The 19,807-nt window shown below is 38.2% G+C and overlaps 1 protein-coding gene across 3 annotated transcripts in view; it reads right to left on the bottom strand.

The window, feature by feature from the left end:
- The window catches only part of IQCH (IQ motif containing H), a 73,336-nt gene that overhangs the window by 31,079 nt on the left and 22,450 nt on the right, over positions 1 to 19,807 (bottom strand). For all 3 annotated transcript variants that reach the window (XR_010072438.1, XM_063345715.1, XM_063345713.1), the window contains exons 11-14: positions 15,042 to 15,125; positions 12,472 to 12,647; positions 8,067 to 8,339; positions 5,926 to 6,117 (exon numbers count right to left, since the gene is read on the bottom strand). Coding sequence is in view for 2 of the 3 variants with exons in the window: in XM_063345715.1 (XP_063201785.1) it covers positions 5,926 to 6,117; positions 8,067 to 8,339; positions 12,472 to 12,647; positions 15,042 to 15,125 (725 nt within the window). In the remaining variant the exon portion in view is untranslated. The remainder of the gene's footprint in view (positions 1 to 5,925; positions 6,118 to 8,066; positions 8,340 to 12,471; positions 12,648 to 15,041; positions 15,126 to 19,807) is intronic.

Here is a 19,807-nt window from a genome sequence, read left to right as displayed (position 1 = left end):
CAGATAATCCACAGCCACTTCCCAGGAATTTGATCTAAATTGCCGAGCTGTAACGCTAAAGGAATCGTCAGACAAAACCTGCCTCGTGTTTCACAAACAACACACAGTTAAACTTCTTTTATTCCCAGAGTTGCCTATGTGTTACTTTTAGGATTTTAGCAAAATAAACATTTTTAAAATAATCCAAGCAGGCATTTTATTGGATGCGATAACATTAACGGATTTCAGATTTCTTTAGTGCTCTTGCTTTATCCTCTCCTTCCACGCTGTTATTGCTACAAACTGGCACTTAAATTCAATTGATTCAAAATATTCTGGATCCATATGGCCTAAAACCCTGGAGCTGAAGTTCTGATATTGCCTCACTGCTGTTTTCTAGCATTTGCCTCTACTCCAGTCCCCAGATGGTGGAAGTAACATTTAAACCTCCTTTCCTCTGCCTTGTACAATAGACCTTGGCACCATTTCAACTGTTTACTCCGGTAATTAACAGCACTGATACCACAACAATTACAACTCCTACAATCTTAACACAATAATGCTATGAATTAGTGAGAGCTAATGGCTGGAAGGTATAGTGGTTCCAGACTGCGAGATCTGTGCATTTTTAGAATAAAATAAAAGGTACAAACAGCACGCTTGCGGTAGACAATGATTACCTAGTAATTAGTTTACACAAAGCTTCCTATTTAATGGCAAAACGCTGTAATTAACGCGTGACAGAAAATCAAAGGGTACTTTGTAAGCATATGAAAAATTAACACTGCAGGCCTATAGCTTTATGTACTGATTAGAAGCATATTAAATCAATAGGACATACAAACCAACAGCTTGCATATCTGATTATTGCAAGTCTTAGGAATGGATATCATGGCTTTAATTTAACCAAGGGATACAATTATCGTGCTTTATTTTACTCAGAATTAAAGAATCACCTGAGACATCACTATGGCAGCTACACAGATATATTAATAAGCTGAATAAAAGCACTGCAGTCTGCTTGCAGATAGAGGGAACATTTAAAGTATTTAACATCTATGTTGACAAAGCTCTTCCCATACTAGGAAACAACCCACAACTGCAAGGCTTTATCAGTAACCAAGTTCTTCCTTAACTCTTTGGGTTCTGTCTCTTTTCCTATTAAACACCCTATCAGTTAGAAGAAATTTTAAAAGCCTGTCGAAATGCTGTAAATGCACCTTCTGTGTATCTGTCAGAGTTTCTGGCCCTCTTCAGGCTGAAAAAATTTCCACACCTGCAATTGCGTGCGTACAATAGGGGCAGCAGCAAAGACAACTTGCTTAAGAACCCCTTCGGTAGACTTTAGGTGTTAGATGAAGACCAGTTCAACCACCTGCAATTTATTCTGGTTTCTGTAATATCTGTGGCGTTGCCCTAGAACAAAGCTGGTGGCGTCACAAAAGGGGATCGGAGTGGTGAAAACGAGAACAGGTAGCAGAAAGGAAAAAAGCAGTGCCAGGAAGCTACACTGTGTTCATAGTGCCACGTTTCTAAAATTACGTCTTTGACAGTATTACAGTTGGTTTTATTTTGACCTGTTTATAAACGTATGCTCTTTACTTCGAATTCCCTACTTCAGTAAAGAAACACGATGCGGTACGTAAGCTTGGGGTTTCCTATAACCGATGCAATTCTCTCAACCATTAAAAATCTCACCGCTCTTCCCGATTTTCAGATAATCACAAAGTTTATCTAATTACTTATTACAGGACTTTTGAAAACTGACCAAAAAGATTTAAAGGAACACCCAGCATTTTGTAGCATTTTATCTTGGCCTCTGAAATTGTAATTTTCCAATAGCACTCAATGCAAAATCCAGCAACCAGTGTCTGAACACTGCCTTCTGCAACTCAGGCTGAAAGTTGGATTTCCCGGATTTGTCACCTTCTGAGAAGATTTTGATTTCCTCTTACACGTTTTAGGGAATTAACCAAGATATAGTCCATGAGGAAAAGAAACCGTGACAAAATACTGTGGCACAACTGGAGGCAGGAAGATTCAAACACTCTAACATTTAAAACAGTAGGCTGCCCAAGCGCATTAAATAGCTTTTTTCTCCTACAACAGATATTTAATGGAGAGTTTTGAAATGGTTGTGTGGCTATGGCCAACTATAATGGCTTATTGAGAGAATAGTTTTGTTGCTTGTTTTTCTGTCTTGTTCTAGTCTTGTGTTTTCAGCTCTTGTCTTCTTTATCCCCGCGCTTATCCTTTTTTTTTCCATCTTCAGTCTGAGCTTCGTTATCTTTAGGATTGCTGCTAGGTAAACTCACATCATGTTGCTGGTCCTGGTGGTTAATTAAGAGTCGCAGTGTAATAAAAGATAATTCTAAAATTAATTTGATCAGTAATTTAATCTAGTGATTTAGATACTATTAAGAGCTCTATAGTTATACAAGAGGACAGGATCTCTGCATATACCTTTATTATTTTATGTAAAAGCGGACCTGCTAAAAGAAGAAAAAAGACAACGCTATCAGGAAAGTGATATCATCTTTCCTCTCAAAGAGAAGAGGACTGCAAGTCTTCTGAGAGTTTGAGGCGGCAGTTCAAGTCCCAAGGTTCGGTCAGAGACCAGGAGGCACCACAGACTTCGACAACCTGGTATCAGTTCAAAAAGAAAAGGCCGCACATATACTTTGTAGACCATTTTTCCACCAATCTTTAGCTTGAATTCTGAGTGAGCATCTGTCTTCAAGGTCGTGAAAGTACGGCTGTATAAGATCTGCTTAGCCCCGAATCTTGTCTCTGACAGTGGTGACAGGTGGATGCCCAGGAAAGGATGAAGAGAGAGCAAGTGCGGCCGTTCCCCAGACACTCTCCCAGCCTCCACCAATTTGCAGGTCAGAACCCCTCTAGGCCAGAGACGGCGTCAGCGATAACAGTCAATAGTTTTCTCTTCCACGAATTTATACAGTGTCCCAGCAAGGGTCTGTATAAGTACAGGTGAGATTTTCCAAACAACTGAACTGCTGACTTTCAACAGGAGTGAGATACCCAGCTTCTTAGCATCCTTTGGAATGCCATATATTAATAAGTATTGTGGATACCTTTCTCTAGATATTCCAAACAGGCCCTCATGCAATTGTCGTACTGTTTTTTTCACTTACTCCAGCAGTAGCAGAAACACATTTTTTGCTATGCACAGACTAACTGAAGCTTGAACTGGTACAGAAAACAGATTGGAAAATCATGAGAGAATGGCATAAGAGCATTTCACATGCCTTATATGTTAAACGGTTAAAAATCTGTGAATTCATTTGCTCCCTCCAAGCGTCACTCACATTGCAAGATACAATTAAACTCCTAAGGTGTCTCTCAGTACTTACTGATGTTTTTGCACGTAAGTGGCGCCAGAGCCCGATGTTCTTTTTCACACTGGAGAACGTCTCCACAAATGCCACCATTGCCAAATGTGCACTTGGGGAGGCAGCAGTTCTCTTGATATTGAATCATCACTAGAATCTGGGCCTCAGGATGAAATTCTTTACGTGCTGACAGGCTTCAGCAGCGCACAGTAGGATGAAGGCCGTACAAAGACATTCAGCATAGTTTGTGAATTCTACCCTTTATGCAGTGCAAAATAATTGTTCAGATAACTCAGATGCTGCATTAAGTTAACGAGGTGAAATACATCGATAATCCTTTCCTGCATTTTTGTTTGCCCAACGTTGTGTTTGAAATGAGGAATCTAAAATCAGTCTCATTTTTAGACGGAATAGATTTTTACACAGTTCAAACTCAAAAACTACATTATTTTTAATCTGTTGCCTACCACATACCAATGAGGAAAATCTGGGTATCGTGTCTTAAACTGCTATGCAAATGATGCTATTTGTAAGTATTAACATAATTTAGTGCTTACAGTCATATTCTCATTTCTAATAATTCTACCAGAATGGAGAGTCTTTTCACTGTACTCTTAGCCTGCAGGATAGTCTTTCATCAAGAAGCTGAATTTTTTAATAACCTGCCAGCATACGTTTTGTATGTGGCAGCCTATGCCGATGACACAATGTCTTCATTATCAAAAGAACCAGGTCTACATACTGTAATAGGACATTAAAGCATGCCTGTGCTCATAAACTAATGCTTTGATGTTTAAATGCGTATCATTACAATGGTATTCCTTAACAAAGGGTGATTTTAATCCTCTGCTCTCAATGGTAATACTCAGTGGAGACTGCAATTCATTATATATAAAAAAGGTCTCCTGTTCTACAAAAGAGAGCAAAACTCAGAAGGCAGAAAAATTTGAACACACATATTCAAACAAGATGCTCAAAACGGCAGCAAGTTTCACACTTTGCCAAAGCCCATTTTAATACCGGTCTGGATTTATGGAAGCTTTCCTGCTGACTTTAGGAAATTAGCTCAAATACGTTATTCCGTATGTATTTTCCAACTTCCAACAAATATTTAAGAGCTTCTAATGGGTTGATTCCTGGTTGCGTCAAAGCTCAACGCAAATGCAGTATAAAAGGGAAACCAAAGGAAGCCCGTTATCACTATGTCCTTTACGCAGAGTCACTTAGCCACGAGAGAGTGAAAAAGGCACAGAAACAGGAACGCTAATAATAAAGCTCGGAAATAGCACTTCTATAGGGAATTTCTACCAGCAAAGAACTAGACTTGGTGAATCCTCTCTCCTGTCCCACTGACTCAGATGGTGGCAGCAGGATCTGGATATATTGTTAGCTTTTATGTCCCTGAGCGGCCGGTCAGTGGCCAGGTAACGCTCCCGCTGAGGTGGCTCTCCAGTGCGCTACTTTATACCGCTTGACTTGCGCAGAGCGAGGGATCTTTAAAAGATCAGAGAAATCAGCTCTTCAGCTTTATATGATAAGCTCTATTGTGTAACGTGGAATTATTTTGTAGCTGTCAAATGCAACAGAACTGTAATCGGCACAATTTGAAATTTTAATATACAATATAATTCAATCAAACAAAAATTTCAAAACAGTTTTGATTGAATTAAAAAAAACCAAAAGAGCTATAATGAGTAGTTTATGTAAATGAAACAATTCTTCCTGGATACATTCCTTCTGGCTTTAAAACCATTACATTAGGAATGAATTTGGCACAATATACAGAAATATCAAATGCTTATTGAAATTAACACATTTAAATACCAATGAATATTTAAACTACAAATAGTTCTCTGAATGCCAGAACTAATGAAGTCTAGTTTCCTATGGATTTTCCTGCGGTTAAAATATATCTTCTTCCAGCCTTTCTCAATCTTGTGGCTTCTTAGGAATCTACTAGTACATGAGTTCATTTATGGGATCTCTCTCCTTACCCAAACACCCACTGTGAATCAAACATGCAGGAGTCTAAGAATCTCTGAGACTTCGAGTGTTCTCTCTTACACAGCTGAAAATGGATGGCAGGTTTAAAAGTTATTACTGAGGAAAAATGTACAGGAAAAAAAATCCTTAGAAAACCAAATTAAGAAGTAATCAGTTTGTACGTGATTTCAAATTTATTAGTACTGTTCAACTATATTAGTCCAAGACTTTTGTTCAGTAATTTCAAGTTTCTGTGTAGACGTAAGGGTCTTCTGCCTATCTACTTCCACTTATACATGTTCCCGTTCCCACTTTGGATAAAAAGCACTGTGTAAAATTTGCACATTATTGCCTATGTATGAAGTGTTACAACACCCAGCTTATTCCACAGTTGGATGACAGGCATTCATTTATATTTTGGAATAGTTAACTGTTTTATTTGAATTACTGTTACCTATTGCTTTGTACAAGCCAGTCTGGTCTCTGTGATAGCAACTCTTACCAAAGCCTTAAAATGAAAGCTCAGGGAAAAGATTAACTGTGAGGAAGAAGCCAAGTGGACTATTAAGAAGCCACAACAACAAACAAGACACCCTGCTCCTCCCTTACTTACATGGGCCCGCTTCTGACTCCATATCTCAGGGCTGTATCTCTGACGTTCCTTTTGAACCCAGTGGAAGCATTTCAAATGCAAAATAATATCACAATAGGCAGTGCCATTTCCTCCAGATTCATCATTCACTTTAAACAACCAACGCCGCACTTCCATATTGTCCACGATCAGCTGGCTGAGAACACCAATCATCTGCGGAGCAACGACACAAAGATGTTTTGCACTATGACAATATTAAATTGTTCCTCAATTCAGACTTCTAGCTCTCAGATATTTGGACTTGAAATTTACTTCCTAAATTCAGTTTCTTTTTCTTAGAGATGCTCGTGTTGTTACAGCTACCTTGGATATGTAACGACAGCAACGTTGAATGCTTTTTGATGAAGAATCTATGGTCTGTTCATTCTGTACTTGAGTCCACTGGTGCAGACCGCCAAACAGCAACGAGCACCTTTGGTGGGTGGTGAAGCTGTATTCTGCAGAGAGAAATTTGCCTGTCCAGGCTTTTTTTCTTTTCCTGATTGTGATCTTAGCTTTTGGATAATCAATACTGCTTAATAAATGTATGTGACAGGCAACAACACGGGATGGACTACGCTATTTGCAAAATTGGGGAAACAATTGTGCCAGATTCTAACACCAGCCAAAACATCTGTGAAATTTTCCTACTGGAGAGTACATTATATGGTTATAAATGTATGAAGGAGTTACCAGGCAGGCTTTATAAAAATGCTAATTATTTATTTGTGTATGTACACAGATTTAAATGGCTTTCAAATGCCTTTGCCCAGCTGGTGTAGGATGCAATTAGCTTCTTACAAACTGCAGATGCCTTTGAACCTGGTAAAAGTGTTACGAGATCTTGTTGCATTGGCTAGAGACTTCTACATTTCTACATAGCAATTTTGGGGACTTTTTATTTTTTTTAACCTTGACCTGAAATACAATCACGTGTGCATTCCAGATGCTATTATCTGTGGCTTTTGAGAATCGCATAAATGTGTTTTCCTTGATGATTCCCCTACAGTATCGAAAAGGATCAATAGTATTGTAAGGACTGTACCAATCATAAAGAATTATGTTCTATCTTTAAGTGAAAATTGAATTGTGCTTTAACATAGCATCACCTTGCTTTGATTATTTAACCCAAAATGTCAATATTTCATACAAGCAAACAGCAGAAGTAGAACCTCCGTAACACTGTAGTTTGAGTCAAAAGTATTAGATTTACATAAATTATTTAACAATAAATAAAGAGTTGTTTTTCAGATGACTGATCATATATTTATTTCATCTACTATAGAAGATGCAGTATATTTGTGCAGCTTAGATTGTTTTCAGTATTAAAGGTGATTAATAAAAAGCAAAGCAACATGAAAAGCCTCTCTAAGTAGGAATACCTCCAAACCATGGCACTGATTGTTTTCCTGTATGAGATGTAGCACCACCATAAAATTAATTTTTAAAAAATCAGTACGGGTCATACTTAGACATCTCATTGCAAATTGCAAAATCAGCTTATAGAAGGAAACACTGACCCTGAATGCAAAATAAACATATGTAAACTGAACACGGTACAGAAAACTCTTCTGCCTTGTAATTTTAGTTGAGTAATATTTTGTTCTTTTCTTACTGGTCATGCTAACAAGATAGGTGAATTTAGCAATGATAAGCCAGATACACGGTAAAACTCCAGTTGCGCATATGCTCAGTGAACCTCAATTAGAATAGGCTGACTTCCTAAGTGGAAGAAGTTTTTCCTTCATCAAACACTTAGTTTCCCAGAAAGCCCTGTTTTATTTTCAGTCGCTGGTAAAACTCCTGTTAGTCTCATTGAGGCCATGACTTCAGCCATGGAGCAGCAACACAAACTCTCTCTGAAATAACGGGACCAAACGCCCTCATATATTCTCAAGAAAGAATATGGAGAATACCAGAGCAATTGTATTCCTTCCTGACTAGGACACAAATTGCATTTAATTGGTCAGATAGAGCCAAAAAGAACACAACCTCACGCATGATTTAATCAAACCCAGTTCAGGTCTAATCAATACAGTCACTGTGACTGTACAAAGTTTGCCTCCTACCAAGTGCAAAGCGGCATCTGCATGTTGACACATCCCAGACCACATCCTGCTTACCTGGTCATCGTTGTAGATGTCAGATGCTCCAGGAGGGGTTGCCACACAAGCACTGGCAAAAATTCGTTTACTTCCAGACTTGCTACTATAGAGATGAGCCACTTCTGGCACCGAGCCTAATATAGGCACATTTAGCATGGCAGCCACTGCTAAATCATCTTTGTGGGGAACCCCTCCAACAATGTAGGCATCTCTATTCTGGATAAGAATTTTTATTCTTTTGATTGTCTTGGGACTGTACTTCAGCTGAGTGGCTAGGCACATGTGATGCTTCTGTATAAAGACAACATTATTCTTGTTAAAAGGTGTTCTTTTCTATTCCATGAACCTAATTTATAATGTTGCACACAATAAATACATTATTAATAGCAGGCTGGGTTATGACCTATCCTGTAGCTTAGCAGTTTAAATTGATAAAAGCTGTTGGGGTGAGGCTCCATAATCGTGCACATCTTTAGTGTGTTGGAAATGGGCTCACTGGGAATAGAACTAATTACTACACATCTGTATTTATTTGATCCATGCGGAATTATCCTTCTGTCAGTCGGCAGAGAGGCTGGTGGCCTTTGGATAATAGTGATTCATCTCAGCAACACTTCTGGCATGGTTTAACTCTAAAGCTCCTAAAAATCAATACAAAAATGAAGAAAAACCCCTATAGCAGGGAATGTATTTCACCATACAGTTCAGCAGTATTTTAAGTGATTCTCTGAGAATAAAACACTTTGATTTACAAAAGCTTTCACTGATCACATTAAATTACTGGGGATATACATTTCCATTACACAGTAGTTCTGATAGCTACGGTAAACGCAACTGCAGAATACTCAAGGAGAGGGCAGTATTTTTGTTGTTTAAAGTACAAGGTCTTCAACTTTTTTGAAGGAATTTTTCATTTCTTCTAAAAAAGATCTATCGCTGAACAAAGCATTCATGACAGATGCTATAACCTCTAAATTTAAATTAAGCGTAGTAGTCATAGCAGGTGAAACCTCAGAAATATTTTCTAGAACATATCCTATGCATGGCCTACAGATAACCCAATTATCTTTCCAAAGGTACAGACAGAGGTACACTGAGGTTGAGAACGATAGGGACGGCCATCATGCAGAAATAGTACAAAAGAATCCACTGCAATAGACTGCTGTAAACAAATCATAATCATAACAAGAAGAAAATCTTCACATAGAGATTTCATTTAATTTAGGCCCTAGTCAGCAAAGTATTCCTTTCCAAGATAGCATAAATACTGGACTTGCTAGGGATTTCCAGGACCAGAGAACCCAGAACATTTTCCTTCAAAGTCCTGGATGCTCCTTCACAGGGACTGAAGTATAAATCCTGATTCCAATACTTGTGTGGGGATGATGGTGGGTAAGGAGATGGGGGAGCCCCTGGAAGTGGACAACAGGAATGCCCTTTTGTCAATTCCTCAGTGCTTTCTCATACCAAACACGCAGCACCTAAAAGCACCCAAGCATCTCTGCAAAGCGCCAGACGTACTGCAAGGGCAGTGAGGACATAAGTCAGAGAAATGAGATACTCTTCAAAGTTCTAGTAGAAAAAAGGGAGTCATGGAATTATAACAGCAAAGAGAACCACAAAAAAGTTTGCTGGAGTCTTTTTCCTTCCATCAGTTTTAAAACAGAGACTCTTAATGTTCTGATTAATTTGTTTCCTTTCTCTTGAGCACTGGTATAAAAGCAGGGAGATGGCCCGTTCTGTTGGTCTCATGGCAGAGTTCTGCCGTGTAGAGAACAGGATCAATTTCCAGCCCCGGTCACTTGCTCCCTGGGGCCACGAGTGGTGATGTAGGGACGAGATTTGCTTTGTGTCTCTCAATAATGGATTTTACAGTTAATTAAAGAGTGCAGGAAACAGGCTGTAAAATCTAGTTCATTCCTGCTTTGAGAGTGGTATAGCTGCCATAATATATAGTAGTGCGAGTGAAAGCAGGTAAAGGCAGGAGAGCTGAGGAACCCGCAGAATTCTGCACAACTGCACAGAACAGTGGTTAGGAGGTTAACCAAAAGGCTAGTTCTTGGTTCTCAAGCCTGTTGATTTTATTTAAAAAAAACCCCAAACTTTTCAAGATCAGAGAAGCTGACCTTGGCATCAGCTCCAAAACGATGAGCAAAGCTACCACTACACTGTTTTGATGAACTGCTAGCGGTGGATGAGGGTAGTGTAACCCTTTGTTAGAAGTGCTTCACACTGCACCTGGAGGCACCGAGTCACAAGAGGTCATTCTAACAGCTAGCAAATGCTTAAGGACAATGGTATATGGACACCCCTTTCTCACAGTCTCCCTCTGCCTCCCCCCTGCAGACGCCAGGAAGCACAGGGGTACCTGCATCTATCTGGGTGTCTTTTCCACAGATTTTCTTTCCATCCAGTTCCATCAAAATAGCTAGGACACCAGGCAAGGCTGATTTGTGCTTCTAGAATTGCTCAAAGGGGCCTGCTAGGGTGGCCTTCAAGCCACTTTCATATATTAGGAATAAATTTAGATACATTAGGTACAACAAAAAATTTTCATTAAATAACCTAGAAGAGAGATGCTTAAAAAGAACCTATAAAGCTCTAACACTTACAGAGGCAAAACAACTGCTAAATCCACCGTCACTGAAGCCAATGGAGGACTAGGATCAGTTATGAGTACAGATTCTTCTTCACAAAAAAGGTAGATTTCTTGGACACAATAGTTAGCAGATGGGAAAGAACACAGGCTTAATGAAAACAAGGTAGCTTGGGGATTTTGCATATAAAGATGTGCACCACACTGAGCAACCGAGGGTTTACCTCAGCCTGGTGTCACGTAAAACCTGAGATTGCCCGTTCTTTCTGATGGCACTTGGCACTAATACACTTCTCGGCACTCCACAACCGGGGGAGCAGTGCAATCCGTAGTCATGAAAGAACCACGTAGCCCTTGTAACTAAGGTTACCTCCCTATGTCAGAGCATGTAACTTCTCCCAGTAAATCATAGCTGCATAATAAATTTTCACAAAGCTGTTTGCTGTTAACCTGGAAAAGGAATATTTCAACAGAAATGGGAAGAGTGAAGGCTATACACAAGAGATGCATGCCTGAAAACAACCTGCTTTACCATGTTTAGTAGTTAGTACTGGAAAAACAACCCAGTATCCAGAGAAAAAAAAAAAAGCTACAATTGTCAAAGTGCAATTTAAAAAGAAAAAAAAATATATTACTGGTATTTATGAAGGATTTACTATCCCAATAATTTTACTTTACAAGGTGAAGGCCCAGCACAGGCAGCTGTGATTCCTGTAGGTTTCCAGTACTCGGAGAACAAGACAATACTAAAGAAAAGCCAGCTCCTAAAAACACAAACATCATCTTGATGCTTTTCTCCAACTTCCGAGAAAACAGAACACATTAATTTCTACAGAATTCATTTTAACTATGGCAAAACTATCAGACAGCTCTGGCTCAGGGGTCCCTCCCTCTACAGCAAAAGAGCCAAGCACTTTTCTCACATAGGTATTTTCAGACTATTTCAACAGAAAAGGATTCATAAATATACACGAGTGTTTTGCTGAACGGTACACTACTATAGAACTACATTTGAAAACCAACACATTTATGAAATATAAAAAGCTTCTTTACCTTCTGAAGCCATCGGTTTCAATCAATATATGGTATAACAAATACTTGTTCAACAAAATAACTAGAAGAGCGTTATTAATATATATCAAAAACAGGAGCAGGGCTTCACGCATAGACCCCAGAGATATAAACGTACCACAAAGCTTCATAAAAATCAAATCTCAGCTAAGACGCCGTGGACTTAGTATTTACAATATAAAATTATTCTCCACCGTAAAGAGTCTTGGCTGCTCTGCAGTATTTTCAGAAACACTGTATGTAGTGTACGCTCATTAAGGTCTCTTTTTAGACCATGTTTTAACACATGGATTTGAAACTGACTTGACAGGTTTGGAAGGAATATTTCTGTATTACCTGACCTAAGTTGTTTTAAGTTCTGTTCTTTAAAAAGTTCTGCATTGGATTTAATTGAAAGAAACACTACAAAAACGTGAATGATTAAATGCTGGGTTTCCCAGAGATAAAGTTTGAGTAATAAGAATGGTTTATTGCTACCATTTGCTTAGAGATATAAATCTATCAAGTTCCCGGTCCCAAGCATATAGTAAGAAGGGACAGTGGTCTACAAATAGCCAATATAGGAGTACCTCAACTAAGTCTATAAAGCTAAACCAGGATATTTATTTCCAATGCTCTAACTAGTAGTCTAATCAGTAAAGCCCTTAAACTTGCAATAATATTTCACTGATGTGTACCAGAGCGTTACAAGTTATAAAATTTCCAATTTAATTTTACTGCATCCCTCAAGCTGTAGTAATTAGAAGACAAACTCACAGGGAAGCTGTTTATAGCTTCAGGGGTGAGAATTTTGAACCTGTCCTGCAGGTCACCCATGTCCTCAGGGTTCCCAGATCTAACAGCTGCCTGCAGACCCAGGAGTTTATTGTAATACTGCAGTAACTCCTCACTCAGATGAAGGGGGCAGATGTAGATGACGTCCACGTTGGCATCTAAAACAAAGGGGCACAACGTTCATTACTGAAAGAAAGGTAGACTCCATTCAGAACAGCAGTCTGATAATTCCTGATCATTTGCTAACAAACAGCTTCCCTAAAAGAGCACTGGAAATAAAAATGAGATTTTTTTAATTCCCAAATCTTAGTGGTTTAACTGCTTTTTCTGTGCTTCAGCATTTCTCTGAAGACAGGTCAGCAACCCAAAGAAATAACTAGTTTTCGGAATTCAATCTGCAAAACATATCGGGGGCAGAATTTTGAAAGTGTTGCGGGGGGATTTATATGCACGACTCACATTAACATCAATGGGAATTGTGCACTGCTTTAAAAATATATCCATTAACTTCAGTAAATTATAAAACTGAGCTATTAAGTTTAGAAAGCGGATGAAATAGCGGTTTCATATGCTGCCTGGATTTTGCATGGCCTGTCCCTATTCTTGTCCTGTCCACATAAAAGCTCACGGTAGGATACCATTAATAACTATTGCTGAGCATGTGATTGTGCAGATTAGCTAGTTAAATACCACAGGGTGAAAATCTGTTTTTCTGCATGTAAAACAACTTGGGCTGAAAGACTTTGCATATACACAAACACTTAGAGGTGAGAAAGTGAAAGTCTTTAATGTATGCCTTTTTGGACGATTTTAACTACTCTGCTCTTGTAAAATATTAATGTTAATAGATGAGTTAATGAATTAACAGGCCTTGCAACATCATTAGAATACACTGCCAAAAAGCACCTCTAGATTTTGATCCAACTCCTGCTGAAATCAGTAGGAATTCTTTTCATTGTCTTTACTGGGCACAGGAACAAGAGCTTGGAAAACGTCAGGGACAACTGCTATTACATATGAATGAATCGGAAGCAAAGCAAGTATTGAACGAAGGACACCCGGAGCCTAACGTTATAAAGGAATAAGATATCCCGCTCATTCCCTTTGTTTTCCCCTACTGCTACAGGCAAACAACCCACATTACAAATGGAAGGCCAGAATCAAACCCGAAGCATTTTAGTAGTACAGCATCTGACAACCAGCCCTGTATCTGAAGCCCCAACAGAGCCTTTATATAACACAGTTCATTACCATATAGGTTTTTTTAAATAATTAAAAGAACAGTTCATTAGAACTGTATTAGTTAATACTCTATTGCTTCTGTGCATTTACTCGGACTTGCAAAATGACCCTGAAAATTTACCAGCTAAGGTACCAAAAGACTGGCCGATGTTGGCTGTAACGCTGAATGGACTGCGCTGTCAAAAAGTGACAAGCTCAAGTGAATTTGTTGAATAAAACGCTGCAACACATTTAACTACTCTGAGCACTGCCCTATAAAGAGATACGCAAGTCTGCTTTGGACACAGGGAGGCTCCAGAGACTGAGTAGCTAATGGCAGGTCATAACAAGCAAGGAAATCCTCTGGCATTCTAAAAAAAAAAAAAAAGAAAACCAATATGGTAAATATCAAAGCCCTTTGCCAGGCACAGATAAAGCTTCTGATCCAATTAATAATTTAGGCAATATTTAACTGGTTTGTATCTTACTCATGGTCTACTTTACATTTTACGGTAGAACCAATTTCCGTGTTCACAGATTTTAAAATGCTGAAGAATGCCTGTGTAACGTGTTGACTTTGTCCCTTTAGGTTTCTCACTATCATTTTAGAGACACACATAAAAAATCTCTGTTAAAAAAGTGAAAAAACAAAACTCTACTGTGGAAAAACAATATTAGTGCCGAGATAATATATAAAGGCAATTACATTATTATTTTAGGCAACTGTAAATTTCTGGATCTAATGTATTTTTGTTACAAACTTACTAAATGGCATTTATGAAATAATAATGATACTGAAATATACATGAATCATGTAAAGCATGTCATTCCAGGGAGCCAATGAAGCTGGTCATTGACAAATAATATTCTTCACTGCTTTGCTTAAAAGAGGACTGTAATTCTAGGAAAAACTTTTTAACGTATGCCTTTTGCCTTGTTTGCCAATTAAAAAAAAAAAAAAAAAAAAGGTTTAAATAAGGTCTTGCTCTTTTCTAAAGCATCTTTCTCTCCGTGTGAGCCTGAATGAACACTAGCAGAATTAGCTACCTAATTTTGTAGAACACTAAACACTTTTGATCGTTTGTGGTGCTCAGCATGCCACAGGATGAGGCTGCTTTACCTTATCACGGAGTCGGAAAGAATCAGCATGTTCTTCTTAGGAATAATGTGGACAGGAGCAAATGCCATAGCGGATAAATTACTTCTGAGTTTATATTTACTCTACAGTTAACATTAATAGGAAAAGGAATTCCTCATTGGTCATTCTCTGTTACTCACGAGTATGGGCAAATAGCAATCAGAAAATAGGCAGCCAAGAGCTCACAACATACCCAGTATGTCACACAGCCTTCCCATCTGCATATTCTGTCGGAGAGCAAGATCAGGAATACGCTCACGGACGCACTGGGAATATCCTGGAAAACAAGTAAAGCCCTTGCAAACTGGATTTAGAAACCCTCTGGTATATATTTGAAAGAAATCAGATTTTTTAATTAAAAAAAGCTGCAATAAAAGTATTTCAAATCCCAAACATGGTATAGCGCTAATTGCATCATCTTTATGAATTTGCTTTCATTAGTGAACTGATGTAACATCATGTTTTTATGTCATGAGATTTTAAATACCGAGCTAAATGTTAGAGACCTATAGAGCTTTATAATTTAAACACGTAGACTAAGAATTCTGTTTGAGTCTCCTATGTTGCTGGATTTTTTTTAAACACTGAAAAAACCAACACCATCATTAAGCAAAAATCCTGGTACATTTTGTCTTTCACACAGATAAAAGGCAACAAAATCACTTCATTAAGGAGGTGAGATGTCTCAGTGATACCCGATCACTTTGTTGCAGAGGAGGAACGCGCGGCAGCCTGTCTGAGCTGGGATTATCTACCTGGAGGTCAGACTTCCAACTGATTGCACACTCGCATTCAAAAAGACTGCAGTAAATGACGCGACCACTGTAACTATACTCTCTAATCCTGTAATTTTTAAATTCAGTTAATGCTAAATTAATCAGTGTGTATACACAAACGCACACAACGGGAGTTGCTAGTTGCAAAAGCTGTGATTAAATCAATAAGGAAGTTCAGAATATTCACTGTTCGGCATAAAATCCTGATTGATCCAGTAATAAGATCCCTACAACATTTCCATATATCTGCATGGGACCGATCATCTGAAACTTTGGAAAAACTTAGTTTGACTAAAATCTACTCAGTATTTCAGTACTTTCAGAAGCAAGAGTGAATCTTCCAGGCAAATTACAAGGACAATTACCATAAGTAATCAGCGCTCTAAGGTGCTGTGGCAATGACACTTTGCACAGAGGAGAGCAGAACATGAGAAACCACAGAGAAATGGAAATCACGGGTTACATTTTTAGTAATTTCTTGTAAAACTTACAGTGCTGCCTAACAATATCAAAACATTTAATTTTCAAACTGATTTCCCTGATACAGATGTAGCTATTTCCCTGCACTAAACTGTCTTCTTGAAAACCCATTTGTTTTTCAGAACTAAATCTGGGCTGCAAAATAACATGCAAATACCACTTGAAAAATCAGTAATTATTTGAAAGGAATAATAGTTAAAGAAGGAATCAAACAAAAGTTAAAACTTGCATGTTGCTATGGTTCTGCAGATACACTACAGCATTCTACCAACTGCCACATGGACTTTTCTTAGATATGTTAGTAAAACATATTAATCCACAATATATTAGCTTCCATTGACGTGACCCCATTAGGTTTAATGAGAGGAATATTCACTCCTTGTGAATCATTCACCTTCCAATGGATGTTATGAACCGCATTAATCCCCACACCTGATATATTTTGAAGGCTCTGTACTTGGATGGCTGGTCATCTGACAACGCTTATTAAAGGCAGAGGCTTAATATTCCTCTCCTTGCAGTTTAAACAAAATTCAACCCAAATGAATGACATACACTGTGATCTTAGTCTACACGTTCCAGGACAGCTATAACCTGTGACATCATTGCTGGTTTGTTACGCACAGCTGGTTTACGTATCACTAACATTTTGCAGTACACCACTTGGTCTCAAACGCATAAAACATTTCAGATAAATTTGCATTTTCCAGAAGCAAAAGCTCCTATTTTGATTCGGAAAACCACTACTTTAGGTGATCTGTACCTGCAATCTGAGCAAGTTAAACTCCAAATGGTGTCTGAAAATAGCGATGCTGAGAAAAGCCAGCGATGGCAGAGCACTTGGGGATGTGGCTGCTCGTTTGCACAAGGCGTCAGCGCACCGCGGCACCCCGCTGGTGACGCTGGGCTGCGGGGAGGGTCGACCTTGCAAAGCCAGAACTAAGAATATGGATTTCTCAGTTCAGGGGCACTGAAAGGACACTGAGGGCCTTCCTCCTCCACGTGAGCTTTAGGGCACTGTATGTGCAATGACTCAGTGGAATGCTCCCAGTTCAGAGGGAAGCTTAGGGAGCGTTACAGAAGTACTAAAATAAGGGGTGTGTGAATTAATGGTAAAGGCCCTGCTTTCACCTCCCTTTTCAACCTCAGCCATCACCTAATGCCCTTTAACTGCCGTTTTCTTAATAAATTTTGCTCACCTCAAAGTGCCTTCCCTCAACGAGGAATCCACAACACTTTTTTCAAACTCGCCTTTGAAAAAAGCCGTGGTGGTTCAGAGCGGGAGGTGTATGGCAGTTTCAGTAACCACGGGGCGATGTCTGAAGGGGAAGGAGCTATCTAAGATTCAGCCACCTTGTGCTTCCCAGGGCTTGGGCCAGGTCTAATAAATAATACCTAACTTTTCTGACCACGCTTGGCACACCTGCTGTTCAGCTGAGACTGCTTTTAAAAACGATTCATGTATCACAAGAGAGGAAGCTTTGATAAATATACAGTAGGTCATATAAGGTGACAAATATTATTTATTGTAAGTGTAATTATTTGGGTAGAAAGATAGATCAATCATTTAAAAATAGTTCAATGAAAATAGAAACAGTATTTGAATCCCAAATACTGCAGAAGTGTATTCGTCCATTAGAGCGTGGGAGTAAATCTGCTTAGAAAGTTCAAATTCATTGCTCCTTACACTAGCTGACAAAAATGCTAAACAATCTTTAAATAACAGAATCTACTTCCTTTTTTTAACCTATATGAGAAACCCAAAGTTTTTGTTTTGGTGAAATAAATGGAAACATTTGTTCCTCACAGCAGTATAATTTAAGACTCCCTCTATCCCTTTTCCTGGATTATTTCCAGAAACTTGACAACAGTCTGAAACTGTTATGAAAATGAAGACTGCTGAGAAATTCACAGTTAGGACTCTATCTCCGTTTATTGGAATTTCACTTGCACGGGAAGAAAAATCAGACTCTGATTTGCCTTAAATGCTGAAGTCAAGGAAATGCGAGTAGAGGATTTCAGGCTCTGTTTTTGATTTACAAAACTGAATGGAGAAACCACTAAAAGTGCATCATCAAACTTCTGTGTCTTGGTGTGTATCTGCTCTATTCCAGTTCTTGTAATTTAGACACATTTTTATGGTTACCCAGACTCAGGCCTTAAAAAAAAATAATAATCTTGCTGTAATCAGCTGTCATTTTGCATATTTAGCTCCCTTTGATTGAAACAAATTTTACTTGTTTAAATTGTCCAGCTTCCTAAAAGTCTACTCAGACTTCTTAATTGTAACATTCCGTAAGGCTAAAAAGAAGGCAAAATATTTCAGGGTGCCTAGCAGTTCTTTTTCAAAGCAAATATTAGAAGACATGGAGATAAAAAGCATAACTGGAAAAGGCCTGAGAACAAACTACTCAATGTTACTAGCTGGAAGTGTGCCAACACGGGCCCAAAATTTTACAAATGTTTTTTAAAATGTCAGATGTGTAGAGGCAGAATAATTAAAATATTTAAAATTATTTCTATTCTTGTATTTTAAAGGTTTTTAGTTTATAGACTTTGTATTTCCATCTTTTCAAATTTTAAATATAAGCTGTTCTTAAAATTATATAAAACCGAATTTGGTCAATTTCTTAGTCATTTTATGTTGCTGTTTCTCAAAACCAGTTCAATCTTAACATTTCAAAAGAAAAAATTGCCATGTACTTACGTTACATTTTAATAAGGTAACTGCTTATCATAGAAGTGCGTATCATGGTTTAATTCATGTAAAAACCCTACGGAACTCTACTGGAACTCTTGATAGAGTTGATGCATTTAATAAAAACAAGCATGAATAACTTTTTCAAACAGCACTCTCAAACCCCTCTTTTGGAGGGCATAATATATTTTTTTTCCATGTCCCACTTAAAGAGGTTCCCTGATTTTCTAAGAAAACATCTGCATTCAAATTACCTTTACTACTTACTGTCTTCCTCATTAAGGGAAAATTTCCACTTGAATTCTGCAGCCTCCTACACATAGCTATACATATTCCTGTATTTACAGCAAAAGGTTGTACAGAATCAGGGCCCGGGCTCCAGCTGAAGTGCTAAATGAAGTGGAATTTCCCTAGAGTTTTAGAATTTACTTAAGAGGTTGAAATAAATGAAAAACTTTTATAAATTCCACTGCATGCTACAAATCCATCAGAGGAACAGGGACATAATGATTCATTTTTTTTATGTTAGCCTGTTTTGATTATACTGAGATTTTTTTAACACAACTTTTAAAGCATCTGCTGTGCAGCAACTTTGCTGACTTTTGAATTCACACACCGAATTAATAATTGCTTTTTCCTGTATAAATGCTCTCCTTCACTTTTTTACCCAGTTTAGCACACTGGAATGTAGAAATTGTTTTTAAACTATGCTGCTTTAAATTAGGATTCAGTCACACGATTTAACCTAGCATATTCACATGAGACTTTAAGACAGAAGTGTAAGTAAAAACAGTTGTTCATCAAATGTATATTTATGTTAAACATAGCCAGCAGAATCGTGAAATAAAAGGCTATCTGGGCTCCAAAACTGAGAGCTTAAAAACTTATTTACAGTCTTCATTAATTCAGGTCTTAACCAATTCACTTTACAAAATCCTGACTCTCTCAGGTCAATTAATTTGCTATGTAAGTACAAAATATAAATCAAGTGACAAGCATTTTGAC

Source organism: Chroicocephalus ridibundus, chromosome 9 (assembly GCF_963924245.1).
Source record: "Chroicocephalus ridibundus chromosome 9, bChrRid1.1, whole genome shotgun sequence".
NCBI classification, from domain to species: Eukaryota; Metazoa; Chordata; class Aves; order Charadriiformes; family Laridae; genus Chroicocephalus; species Chroicocephalus ridibundus.
This window is presented reverse-complemented; position numbering and strand designations above follow the sequence as displayed.